This window comes from Vanacampus margaritifer, chromosome 1 (genome assembly GCF_051991255.1).
Source record: "Vanacampus margaritifer isolate UIUO_Vmar chromosome 1, RoL_Vmar_1.0, whole genome shotgun sequence".
Classification (NCBI taxonomy): Eukaryota; Metazoa; Chordata; class Actinopteri; order Syngnathiformes; family Syngnathidae; genus Vanacampus; species Vanacampus margaritifer.
This window is the reverse complement of record NC_135432.1, coordinates 16,589,769-16,603,030: the sequence shown is the minus strand read 5'-3', so window position 1 is coordinate 16,603,030 and position 13,262 is coordinate 16,589,769. Positions and strand designations below refer to the sequence as shown.

At 38.4% G+C, this 13,262-nt stretch overlaps 2 protein-coding genes across 2 annotated transcripts in view; one reads left to right on the top strand and one right to left on the bottom strand.

Annotated features, from left to right (window-relative positions):
* The window catches only part of LOC144058920 (actin-related protein 5-like), a 32,068-nt gene extending 19,242 nt beyond the window's left edge, over positions 1–12,826 (bottom strand). The window contains exon 1 of the mRNA XM_077577582.1: positions 12,670–12,826. The gene's annotated coding sequence lies outside the window, so the exon portion shown is untranslated. The remainder of the gene's footprint in view (positions 1–12,669) is intronic.
* LOC144058884 (uncharacterized) lies at positions 6,799–9,761 on the top strand. Its single transcript, XM_077577509.1, has 2 exons — positions 6,799–7,287; positions 7,683–9,761. Exons 1-2 carry the CDS (start codon positions 7,164–7,166, stop codon positions 9,536–9,538), a joined length of 1,980 nt encoding a protein of 659 aa, XP_077433635.1. The 5' UTR covers positions 6,799–7,163; the 3' UTR covers positions 9,539–9,761.
* Positions 12,827–13,262: the final 436 nt, after the last annotated feature.

The window sequence follows — 13,262 nt, the reverse complement described above, 5'->3', positions numbered from 1 at the left end:
CTGTGCAGAGCAGATGGTGTTGATTTTGGTATAATCTGGCCTTAAACTGGGTCATACTATTTAGTCTAAAAAAGTTCCTTCTCAGCGCTTTGTGCGAAAACACATTTGGTCCTTGAGAACAGAATCTGTTTTGAACACCCACACACCCACACCTGACTCTGTTTTCGCCATCGCTCACGGAAAAGTACCAGAGAGTATGTTTTGTCTACAAATGAAAGAGAGGAGGTCTTTTTAACTATAAGAAACCGTTGTGCACGCGGAAGAGACACATGTGACGCTCTGAATCCCACGATGTTTAAGTGATGATTAGAGGCAGTTATTTGTCCAGAGATTCTCTGTTTTTTATTAAATCATTTTTGCAAAGGTGTATTTTTCTTACATTAAATCTATCTTCATTTTTGGAACACGCAAAGAGGACAAAATTCTAGATTCCTCTTCACAACCTGTTTTTCCCTTTCAGCGCAACAACCAACGTGACGGCATTTCCGTAAACAATGCTCTCGTCACCACGTACGTGTACAGTTCGAACACCGTAGTAAAATCCGAAATCAGGGACTTCGTGTCCAACAAAACGACTTCAAATTTTACCAATACCTGTTCACACAGATCTCATCTCCAATGTAGTAATTTTACAAGACGAATACTAGCTGCAGCGCTTCCAAACAGACAGATATCCTTAAACGTGGATAAATGTCCACTTACCGTAATTAATGTGGCCTGGAATTCTATCCGTCCGTGAACGCCACAGCCCGTAAAACGTCGTTCGTCGAGGTCACCATTTGAAAGATTACCTTTACCTTTGTAATCTTGTGCGTGTTCAAATAAATCAAAGATTAGATTCTTGTGAAGAGGGTCCTTGCAAGGTTGATTTATTACAGAGATCTCTGGTCACACAATTGCTTATCACCCAAGCAGTGTCATCCAAGATGTGTGTGTGCTCTTTTGCCCACACAGCCTTTTTATTCAAAACATCAGGAAACGCCTCTGTCATCCCGTGAGGTACAGAATGAGTTTGCATTTTGCCAGTAAACTAGATCGTCCTTGAACTTTCACATTAATACAAAACAGGTTCTCAGTATGCTAGATTGAACTTGGACTTTCACATTTAGAAAAAACAGGTTCTCAGTATGCTAGATTGAACTTTTTCAAACAGGACAAAACAGGGAATTTAGACAAAACAAGATAACCCATAGGTTAAGGTCAAGTTATATTGAGTTTAACATTATTACACCTGCATCTCACATCTATAACTAAATTCAAAATGGTTAAAATATAAAATGAAGAATTAAAAATGTTAACAATGTTAACACTATCAAGTTACATTGAAATCATACAGCAATTCTAGGTCTGTTCTCCTAAAGAGTGCCTGGTGTGATCACAGCAGCTCACCATTATCCCTACTTCCCATAAAGACATACCCGTTTAGAAATAAACACTACCTGCATGATGCAGCAGAAGGTTTGCGCTGAAGTCCGTGTAATTCTGACATGAAGTAATAGCAATTCATCTGACAATGGATCTTAAACAAAAGCGGAAAGGATAACACAAAATGGAATAGGTACTATCCTTTTATTTTGGGGGGATCAAATGCATCAAATAAACATAAAATGAACCATGTTGCAATGTCATCAAGTTGCACCAGCTGTTATTTATTTTTAATTCATCATTATGGCAAGAAGGGTTGTCGACACAGAAATAAATACTCACGCAAAAATATTGCCTTGTTTTGCTGTGTTTTTTTTTTTTAATCGACCTTGTTAAATTTGAGCCAAACATCCTGCAGTCACAACTCACAAGACTGGTTGAGCTACGATTAGCCTCCCTATGCCCCTGCTATGTGTGTGTGTGTGTCTTGTTTTTGTTACACAGTGGGGCCCACCAGTCCATGTGGGGCCATTTTGCTGAGCCCCACAAGTTTAGACCTCTTTTTGAGGGTCAAGACTTGGTTTTAGAGTTAAGGTTTGAATTGTGTTATGGTTGAGATTAGGGTAAGAAATAGGGGGAGGCAATAATTTTTGATGGTTGGGGTTATGGGGATGGGCTAGGAAATGCATTATGTCAATGAGATGGCCCTACAAAGACAGTAAAACAAACTTGTGTGTGCGTGTGCGTGTGCGTGTGCGTGCGCGCGCGTGTGTGTGTGTGTGTGTGTGTGTGTGTGTGTGTGTGTGTGTGTGTGTGCGTGTGTTTTGAGGAGAAACAGGACAGGCTGGCAGAGGGTTCGAAGCTTCTGCAGTGACAGTTTCACACTACTTAACGCTATTAGACTGCACGTCTGCCATGTTGACAACATGCACTGTCTGTGTGGAGCACCTGCAATATATAGCCTACATACTCACTCACTCACACCCATTCTTTAAATACACATAACCTACCGTATACTGCATCTGTACAGGCTATAAATATACATGTATTTGCATATACATTAGGGGTGCAACTAAAAATTAATCTAAAAGTAGATTAATTTGTTGATTTTTTTTTTTGATGAATCGATAAATGTGATTTATGTTTTATTTCCATCCCTCTATTAAAATAAAAGGGCATTTTCAAATTGACAGTTGAGAAAATGCACTAATATAAATTGATCATGATTAATTGACTGGTTGGTCTATTAGTTTCCCAAAGTAAAAGCAAATATTTGAAAATGTCTCACTTGATTAAACATACACATCGTCAGATTTTATGGAGTTCTATTAGACATCAGTGAATATTTATTATTGAGAGGCTGAAATCAGGACAGTTTTAAGTAAATAAGTCCTCATTATAATTAACTCATTTACTGCCATGAATTCATAAAAAAAAAAGATTAAGAATTAGGGGCGACGGGCAATTAATATTTTTAAATTTAATTAATCGCATGACTTCACTAGTTAACTTACGATTAATCACAAATTCTATAGCTGTTCCAAATGTACAAAAAACAAATCTAGGTTTTCATACTCTTGTTAACAAAAGTGGAAAACAATGTTAAACTAATAGTTCAAATTATTTTTTGACATCTGTAGCCATCAATGGCAATGAATGAATAAAAAAAAAAATTGAGAAGAAAACATTATTAAAAATTTGGGGCGTCAGATGATTAAAATTTGTAATCATAATTAATTGCATTAATTCACTGGTTAACTCACAATTAAACACACATTTTATATCTGTTATAAATGTACAAAAAAAATTAACTAATAGAAATAGTTAAAATTAATTTTTTACGTCTATAGTCGTCCATGGCAGTGAATGAGTTAATTGATTACCAAAAATAGTTGTGAATTTGTTTGATAATCGATTAGTTAACTGTTGCACCTCTAGAAACCCTGACATCTTAATAAATCAGTGTCAGGTTTGATCATTCTTTTACCATTTTACTCAAATTAAATGTATTTATTATAAGATTTTTTTGTCATCAATCAATCATTGCCATTAATATAGAATTCGTGTGCGCTACCTTAAACTAACAATTTGTTGACATGCTTGTGTTGAGGGAGGGCGGAATGACGCCTTGTTGATTTAGGACGTCTCGTGGAAGTAAGATGTCAGACTACAGTACTCAGGAACTAGTTTGTGCAGCGGCGTATGAATACCTCGTCACGTGGCACAAGAAGAGACACTCCGTTACCGCTGTATTGTTTTATAAGTGTTTATCTATTTTTACTGATTTTATTACTGTATTGATTTGATTTTTTTTTTGTATCAGGGACAGTACATATTAATAAACATTTCAGTAAATATGCCAGAATTAGCCAAAAGGCTATTTTTCATCTGCAGTCACGAGACAGATCGTAATGTCACCCTCATAAAATGCACAACAATAACAGTACATTCACGAAAATACTATTCAAATGTGTAATTTACTTTATTATTATTATTATTGTGAGCTTTCTTTCTCTGTAAAAGCTTGCCTGTATTTGAGAGTTCTGAATTTCTGGAAAATACTGTGAAAGCAAGCTTACAGCTCCAGTTGTTTATGACATTGTATTTGTTGAGCCCACATTGTTCTCCAAAACATTACAATTTCAAATAATACGGTAAACTCAAATTAAAGTGTTGAACGAACTCTGATATGATATTCTGATATATAATATATAACATTTTATGAGAGAAAGGAACAGTTTGATGGTGGAACACAAGTAAAGATGGACAATCTGGTTTCCTGATCCAAAAAATAAATTAAATCTAAAAAAAAATATATATATATATATATATATATATATATATATATATATATATATATATATATATATATATATAAACAAAGCCTACTTAGAAAATTGGTTTATTTACAAATGTACAGATTATACTTCAGGTAGGATAAGTATAATAATCATTTAAAAGACAGTTCAGTCATTTATTTTGGAAGAATACATTTATTTTCTGTTGTCCCAGTTTAGTCCTGTGGGTGCCAGCAATGTGCGTTACAGTGGTTGATAATACAATTTTTAAAAAACTAAGAAACAATGCCACGTGGAAATTAGTTAACCCACGGAAACCCATGTATAATTGTACCAAAACCAACCAGCACACGCTCATGCGCCTCTTTTTCTAATCAGTTAATTACTTGCATTATTTAAAATGAAAATAATAATAACATAGCGATTAATCTACGTTAATACATGATTCATGCGATAATGTTTTGTGATGAATTAAGTAGTTAACGCTTTAACTTTGACAGCACTACTTTTAACTGTATTGATTTCACTTTATAGATGCTATCGTACATGAAGGCGTTACCTGCTGAGCCCACTTGATTTAAGTTGCTAACCAAAATCATTGACGCATGAATTTGGTCTTTCCGACTGATGAAGGGAGGAGACTTATGAAATGTTGTAAATATGTTTCCTCAACACTGTTAAAGACACTGTTACTACTCGACTTTCTTTGCTGATTGGCTGCTATACAATAAAGCATGTGGCGGCCTTTTTGTCTAAATCATAAGTGTCCAAATATGGGCCCTTGCCATGTAAAAAAAATAAATAAATACACTGCTTTTGCGTGATACTCGACACAAATACATAAACAGTCCCAGCAACCACTGTCACTCAGGATGAAACCATGGGAGCATCTGAAGTAGAAGAGGAAGTCAGAGCTGACTAACGCTAACCAATCAGAAGCTAGAATACTTTGGGTAAATGTCCGGCAACAGCAGATTTTACTTTTCTATTTGGCTACGTATGCAATAAATGACTAAATGTTCTTACGTATGTATACTACATAGTTCGGGAATATACATGCCTATGCATGTATATTCCCGCTAATTTAATTCGGGATTTTTTCCCTCTGTGTCGGCCTTTTTATCGCCTGCAGTAGCCAACACTTCAAAGTGTGACTGCTTATTTTGATGTGGTTGGTCTCTGCTAGCGCAATAACCATCTCCTTATTTGGAAGCCCGACAGAAAAGCATTGGCGCTGCATATATTTCTTTCCCGCCCAGGTTTCTGTTTCTCCCCCCTCATAAATGTGCCGCGTTCTCGCAGATTCCACGCGTCACGTTGCAAACCTGCTAGTTTTCCCCCACACAGTTCTGCTACTTTAGAATGTCACTATTTGACTGCTTTTACTGTACTCACATTATTGCTTTTGGGCATAGCCATAATACCATCGTGTTTGCCTGACCTTTGCCATCCAGCACAATCCTGTTCGACATTTCGTCACTTCCTGCTGCTTTGCTGTGGAGTTTGTTGACATTATTAACATTTTTAATTCTTTATTTCATATTTTAACCATGTTGAAATGTTTTATAGATGTGTAGAGCAGGTGAAATAATGTTGAACTCAATATAACTCGACCTTAAACCTATCTGGTACCTTGTTTTGTCTAAAATTTCTTCTCAGTGTCCTGCGTGAGAACATATTCTGTTTGTGAGAGAGAACACACACACACACACAGTTCCCATTACTACCATCAGGAGCTGTCAAGTTAAATCTGTTGACTGAGATTTTGTATTGGGAAAAAAGTACGAACTGGTACACTGAAGAATATGTTGTGTCTAAAAAGATGAAGACAGGTGCAAACTGTGTACTGAGAGTCTGTTTTCTTCTCTGTTTTTCTTCTGTTATGTAACATTGTGAGAACCAATCTGTTTTTCTTATTCATGGGAAGAGAAAAAGGCGTTTTTCTACAGACTGGGGTGTATAAAGAGCTCTCTCTCTCAAGGGAGGGGGCACACGCACTCTTTGGATTGACACAATTATTACGTGATATTCAATATGTGTGACCAGAGATCTCTGTGATAAATCATCCTTGCAAGGAGCCTTTCTCGCAAAGAAGTCTAATCTCCAATTTTTTGGACACGCAAATGATGACAAATTATATCATCATTTAATAAGTGCCAATAATGGCACTTTCTTTTTCATACATTAATGAATAATTCCATCGGTTACAGCGATTGTATCATATTGTGCTTGTTATTCAATATTTGGTTAAAAACGTTTTCCCTTTTTGAATAGCTGCTTGTGATATGGGAAGAGCGAAGTCGCCGCCCTCAGGCTTCAACGTCTTGCGCGGACGGGCATGTGTGGGCTATCGTCATATGTTCAGGCCAGTATTTTTATTTATTTTTTGGCAATATTCGGCGGGCGTGTTGGCATTCAGCGCGCATCACTACAGAAATGCCTCGGTGCTGTTTGCAGGGCATCAAACAGTGGCACAATCAACACCAGTTCTCTTGTGTGTTGATTGCAAATGGCACACAACCTACACGTGTTTCTTTTTCGTCCAAATGCAGTTTTAATGTGTCCCTTTTGTTCTCCTGGTAAATATATCGTTCAGCGTGATACTTTTGTTTATTAATACATCATGGTTTTCCCCGGCCATGAGATTTGTCCAGCTGGTGTTGCCGTATGTTCCACGTGACGATGATACTCCGTTCCAGCCCGCTTTGGCGTCGACACGCACGCTTACGCGCTTCGCTGTATGATCCTTCTTGATTTCGGACTGAATGGACTTAAACATCGACACTGTGCGTGCGTCGCTACTTTAGAGAAGTCTAAAATAATTACTACATTTCGTGTCTGCTTACATTCGTATCAGACAGTGCTCGTCGACATCTCTCGGCCCGGTTTAGCTTAGCTTAGCTTGCTAGCCACCACAAAAAAAGGAGACGCGTTTTGTTAGCGACTAATTGGCTCAGCAGACGCCAAGTGTGAGCAAAGAGTGTCGCCAATATCGTGAAAATGTGTGCTGCAACGAACGTGACGTGCGAAAAGGAGCTTTGTGGAGCACAGGAGGAGAACGAGCGACAACGTCAGCTGCTGGACGCTGTGCGCAAGCAGCCTCGTGTTGTGTTGAACAGAGCAGGTTTGTCGCTTGCTTAATCAATAGTTTTCAACAATATGTATTTATTTATTTTGAGAGGAATCTTCATCCCACCACTGTGTTACCTTGTGTTTACAGTTTGTGTCTGTCGCTTTGGTACATTACTCAGATCTTAATTGAATTTCTCAGAACTGCTTTTTCCATTTTCACATCGCTGTGTCACTTGTACACAGCACTAAGCAATTGCATATATATTTTTTAAACAAGCTGAGGCAAATCTGTTGTTTCTACACACATACATACACGTATACACGTGTACGTTTTCCGGGCTGTGTTATTAATGCGCTCACGTGGCCGATGTGATAATCTTAAATATAAAATACATAACCCCACAATAAAGTGAATTTACCAAAACTTGTGTCTCTGGTGTCCCACAGACGTCTGTGAAATATATCTTTGTTCTGAGCGGCAGGAGTCAGACTTCCCTGGTGTGAGAGAGGAGGACAACCTGGAGCCTCTCCAGGTTAAAGAAGAGGAGCAGCCACACCCTCCCAACATAAATAAAGAGGAGCAGCTGCCGCTATACATTAAAGAGGAGGAGGAGTTCACAGAGTTGCCCGGGACTGATGTCCATTTGAAGACTAAAGATGAATGTCTACATGAAAACAACAAAGGGGCGGAGCCTTCAAGCAGCAGCTCAAGACAACTGATAACAACAGAAGATGATGAGGACCACCGTGGAGGATCACAAGCAGACAGCCGGTTAGCTCTAATGTCAGATGCTGAAGACGCGTCACACTCTTCTCACACTGAAGACGAGCAGTCTGACGGCGACGTGACATGTAACACTGGCAGCAAACGTTGGGAATGTTCTCTATGTAAAAAATCATTTGGCAGCAACTTTCATTTGAGAAGACATATGATTAGCCACACTGGTGAAAAACCTTTTCCCTGCTCAGTTGGTGGTCAAAAGTTTGCTCGTAAGGGAAACTTAAGCAAACACACAAGAACCCACACTGGAGAGAAGCCTTTTGCTTGCTCCGTTTGTGGTCAAAAGTTTGCTAATAAGGGAAACTTAAGCAAACACACAAGAACCCACACTGGAGAGAAGCCTTTTGCTTGCTCCGTTTGTGGTCAATGTTTTACTCAAAAAATAACTTTAAAAAATCACACAAGAACACACACTGGAGAGAAGCCTTTTGCTTGCTCGGTTTGTGGTCAATGTTTTACTCAAAAACCACACTTAAAAAATCACACAAGAACCCACACTGGAGAGAAGCCTTTTGCCTGCTCGGTTTGTGGTCAATGTTTTAATCACAAAGATAGTTTAAAAATGCACACAAGAACCCATACTGGAGAGAAGCCTTTTGCCTGCTCAGTTTGTGGTCACAAGTTTGCTAGTAAGGGAAACTTAAGCACACACACACAAACCCACACTGGAGAGAAGCCTTTTGCTTGCTCGGTTTGTGGTCAATGTTTTACTCAAAGAAAAAACTTAAAAATACACACAAGAACCCACACTGGAGAGAAGCCTTTTGCTTGCTCGGTTTGTGGTCAATGTTTTAATTGCAAAGAACTCTTAAAAATGCACACAAGAACCCACACTGGAGAGAAGCCTTTTGCTTGCTCAGTTTGTGGTCAAAAGTTTGCTCGTAAGGGAAACTTAAGCCAACACACAAGGACACACACTGGAGAGAAGCCTTTTGCTTGCTCTGTTTGTGATCAATGTTTTTCTCAAAAACCACACTTAAAAATTCACACAAGAACCCACACTGGAGAGAAGCCTTTTGCCTGCTCAGTTTGTGGTAAAAAGTTTGCCTGCAAGGACAGCTTAAGCCGACACACAAGAACCCACACTGGAGAGAAGCCTTTTGCTTGCTCGGTTTGTGGTCAATGTTTTTATCGCAAAGAACTCTTAAAAATGCACACAAGAACCCACACTGGAGAGAAGCCTTTTGCTTGCTCAGTTTGTGGTCAAAAGTTTGCTCACAAGGGAAACTTAAGCAAACACACAAGGACACACACTGGAGAGAAGCCTTTTGCTTGCTCTGTTTGTGGTCAATGTTTTTCTCAAAAACCACACTTAAAAATTCACACAAGAACCCACACTGGAGAGAAGCCTTTTGCCTGCTCAGTTTGTGGTAAAAAGTTTGCCTGCAAGGACAGCTTAAGTCGACACACAAGAACCCACACTGGAGAGAAGCCTTTTGCCTGCTCCGTTTGTAGTCAAATATATTCAAGTAATGCCAACGCTAAGAGGCACAGGTGTGCTGGTGAGAATAGCCGTGATTAATGAGGCCTGATATGAACTCATTTATGGATTGACTTTTAAAATGGTGCAGAAATGCTGTCTACCGCTGAATGAACGAAGGATCTGTGTACTTGTATTTGTCTTGACTTAACCCTGTTATATGCGTATATTTCTTCTTCATGTGCCAGGTCTGCTACAGACATCAGTGATCATGGCCCTCCATGCCTCTCTGTCATGCGTTTTCCCAATAAACTCGCTAATGGGGTTCTTCTTCCGTGTTGCAAAGTTATTTAAGTTGTCTGTATATTTTGCAGCCTTCTGTTTTTTTACTCCACATATCTTGCCATGATATTCTTTGCAGAAATATACCTATAGTAGGCTGCAATTACTTTGTATAAGGGCAAACAATTCTTTAAATGATTCACACAGCAAACAATATTTCTTCACGGCAGCCACTAAACTCTGACAGAGCCAGTCTAGACGCCGGCCACTTCGAAATTGCACTTTGCCTGATAAAACCTTTTAAAAAATAGATACAAGTTATAATTTGCTAAAAATAGTAAATAAGTAAAAGGCCAATTAAATACATCTAGTCAGGGGGCTCAACAGTGACACAGAGCTCCTGATTGGGCACTCCTACCGCTGTACAAGTACTACACGTGTTTCTTATTCGTCCAAATGCAGGTTTAATATGTCTCTTTTGTTCTCCTGGTAAATGTATCGTTCAGCGTATATTTTTGTATATTATTAAATTTTGGTTTTCCCCGGACATGGGGTTTGTCCAACTGGAGTTGCCGTAGGTTTCACACGACGATGATACTCCGTTCCAGGCCGCTTTTGCGTAGACACACACGCTGTCGCGCTTCACTATATGATTCTTCTTCATTTCGGGCTCTCTTACAAAACAAGCTTAAAAGTGCACACAATAAACCACACTGGAGAGAAGCCTTTTGCCTGCCCAGTTTGTGTTCAAAAGTTTGCTAGCAAGGGAAACTTAAGCCAACACACAGGAACCCACACTCATTCATCAATCAGAAGTTAAAAGTAGCAAAAAGCGCAACAGATTTTTTTCACACCAGGTCAAGGTCCTTACATGACCTAAGGTCCTTTGGCCAGTCGGGCCAGGAATAGAACAGCGCTGCCCATTCCCAAGCAGATGAAGAAAAACTGAGGGAGATAGACAACACAAGGGGGAAAAAATGTCCTCAACCTTGTCAATGGTCATTTACAAATATCATTATTTGTATGATTATAATTAAGATCATCATCATCATGTAAACAAAAACAAAGATGCCATATGTACAGTACTAACAAATGTATTTGAGCTGGACTTAACAGCAGCTACACGAATAGTGGAATGTGTGAATGATAAGATCTCAAAGTGAATAATAATGTAACTTTACTATTAACTCATTCACTGCCATTGACGGCTATAGACGTCAAAAATTCATTTCAACAATTTTTTGTTTTCTACTTTTGGTAACAAGATATGAAAACCTAGAACATTTTTTACTGTATATTTTGAACAGATATAAAATTTGTGATTAATCGTGAGTTAACTAGTGAAGTCATGTGATTAATTATAATAAACAAATTTAATTGCCTGATGCCCCTAATAAAAAAAGAAGAAAAGATTATTAAAAATTAAGGGTTTCAGACGATTACTTTTTTAAAATTGTAATTAATTAACTTCAATAGTTAACTCATGATTAATCACAAATTGTATATCTGTTCTAAATGTACAGTAAAAAAAAAAAAAGTTTTTCATACTCTTGTTAACAAAAGTGGAATTTTTTTTTGAAACTAATAGAAATAGTTCAAATGAATTTTTGACATCTATAGCCGTCAATGGCAGTGAATGAGTTAATTTCATGTGGTTTGATTTGAGGACCTTTGCCTGACCAACAGCTTGTCTTCTTTTATTTTTGTCTTTCTGTCTCATGTGACGTGATGGTGGCGGCTTGGACAGACTGCACTCCCCACCCACCCCCAAACCATTGACACGAAGCAAAAATTGTCACACGTAAGAGCTTTCATGTCAGCACGACAAGCTTGAAATAAATAAACAAACAAATAAATAAATACATACATAAATGAATGAATACATAAATATTATAATACTCTCCCCTGTATGTGCAGACTTGGATCCCCCCAAACCACCCCCATCCCCCCTCAACACACACACAATTTTGTCATTGTGGCTGTTTGCATCACTTTCAGTCTCGCACGCCTCGCACAATTTTTCTATGTGCGCAAGAGGCGCATTTCCCTCAAACATTGTTGACAAACCAGTCAAAATCCGCTCAGCTGTATGTTTTGGGTTGTTAACCTGATGAATGAAATCAAGCTATTATGACACTGCTCAGCACATTTCACTTGATAGTCTTGGATATTTTATTGTACCCTGCACCGGACTCAAGCCATCCAGTGCCGGATGTAGCAAAGCAGCCCCAGAACCTAACTGAGCCTCCTCCATGTTTCACAGTAGCAACAGTTTTTCTTATGCTTCTATCTATTAACATGGATCTAATGTGACAGTTTTGTCACATCTGGCATTGTCGGAATAAATTTGGACAAACTCTAGTCAGTTTCAAGTTATTTATTTATTTTAATTTTTTACTTTTTTTTTTTTTTTTACTTTTTAATAATCATAGCTTTTTCTTGCCTTTGTGAAAGTGTACTAGCAATTTTGTGCACAAAGAAAAGAACAGTGCACCTACTGTGCAGCATTGCAGAGACCTGCGGTTTTGTTCTGGTAGGGTGCCTTGAATCCACATTGCACAATGAAATCTGAAGCCTATTATCAAAGCGTTCTGGTCCAATAAAATCAAAATCTAAAACATCAGACTATTATGACAAGTCCTGATCTCAGTTCGGTTGCACATCGGTCAAAAGAGTTGAAACGGGAAGTCTAGAGAGGCAACCTTTAAACCATTTTTTTTTGGTCCAGGCCACTTTTTTTTTTGTAAATGATTCTGTTGGACCAGCCAAAAAAGCAATGCCTGATTTCCATTATTCTTTTGTCAGTTACTTCATAGAAGACGTTTATCTATCTAATTAGGATCAACTTTATCAGCTGTGTTATCGATTTGACTCACAGCTTCAGACCAAACTCATGCAAAAAAAGAAGCAGAAAATAAAAATGACTACTAATTACTACTAAGGTTACTCACGGCAGGGTACTTCCTGGCATGGTTCACCGCTGCCCGAAATCTCATTGCTCTGCACTACTTTTAAACAAAAGAGGGACTTAAATCAGCTCCTTGCGTTTGCTTGGCCTCACTTTGTTCGTTAGTTCCCATCTAGACCTGTTGCACTAAACAAGGAGGCAGGAGGAGGGAGGAGGAGGAATGGGAGGGGAAACAAGTCCTTTATATCTGATTACAGCTGCCTCTGATCTCTTGCTGGTATCCATTTAGTCCTCTTTAAAAAAAAAGAAAAGAATAAATAAATTGCGACATTCGTCCAAATTATTGGACAACAATTGTTATCTTGTGAGGATGCTGTGTAGTTGTGAAAGCTCCTGTAACTGTTAAGAGATCAAAAGATCTTTGCTCCCTTGCTTTCTCGACTTAGGGGCCTTTGGAGAGCAAACTGGAGGAAATGGGAAGGCGTGCAAAAAACATCAGCGTCTTATGGACCTCCTCACTGACAACATATCAGTTTCAAAGACAGCACAGGAAGATGTCAAGTCTCACGAGAAATGGAAAGCTGAAAAAAATAATAAAAAGAATGAAGCTCCAGCGGCTTAAAACAGTAAAATAAA

Bases quoted from the DNA above. Each gene is read 5' to 3' on its own strand.
- LOC144058884 (XM_077577509.1), top strand. From the start codon at position 7,164: ATGTGTGCTGCAACGAACGTGACGTGCGAAAAGGAGCTTTGTGGAGCA. The intron at 7,288-7,682 runs GTTTGTCGCTTG...GGTGTCCCACAG, and splicing joins TGTTGTGTTGAACAGAGCAG to ACGTCTGTGAAATATATCTT.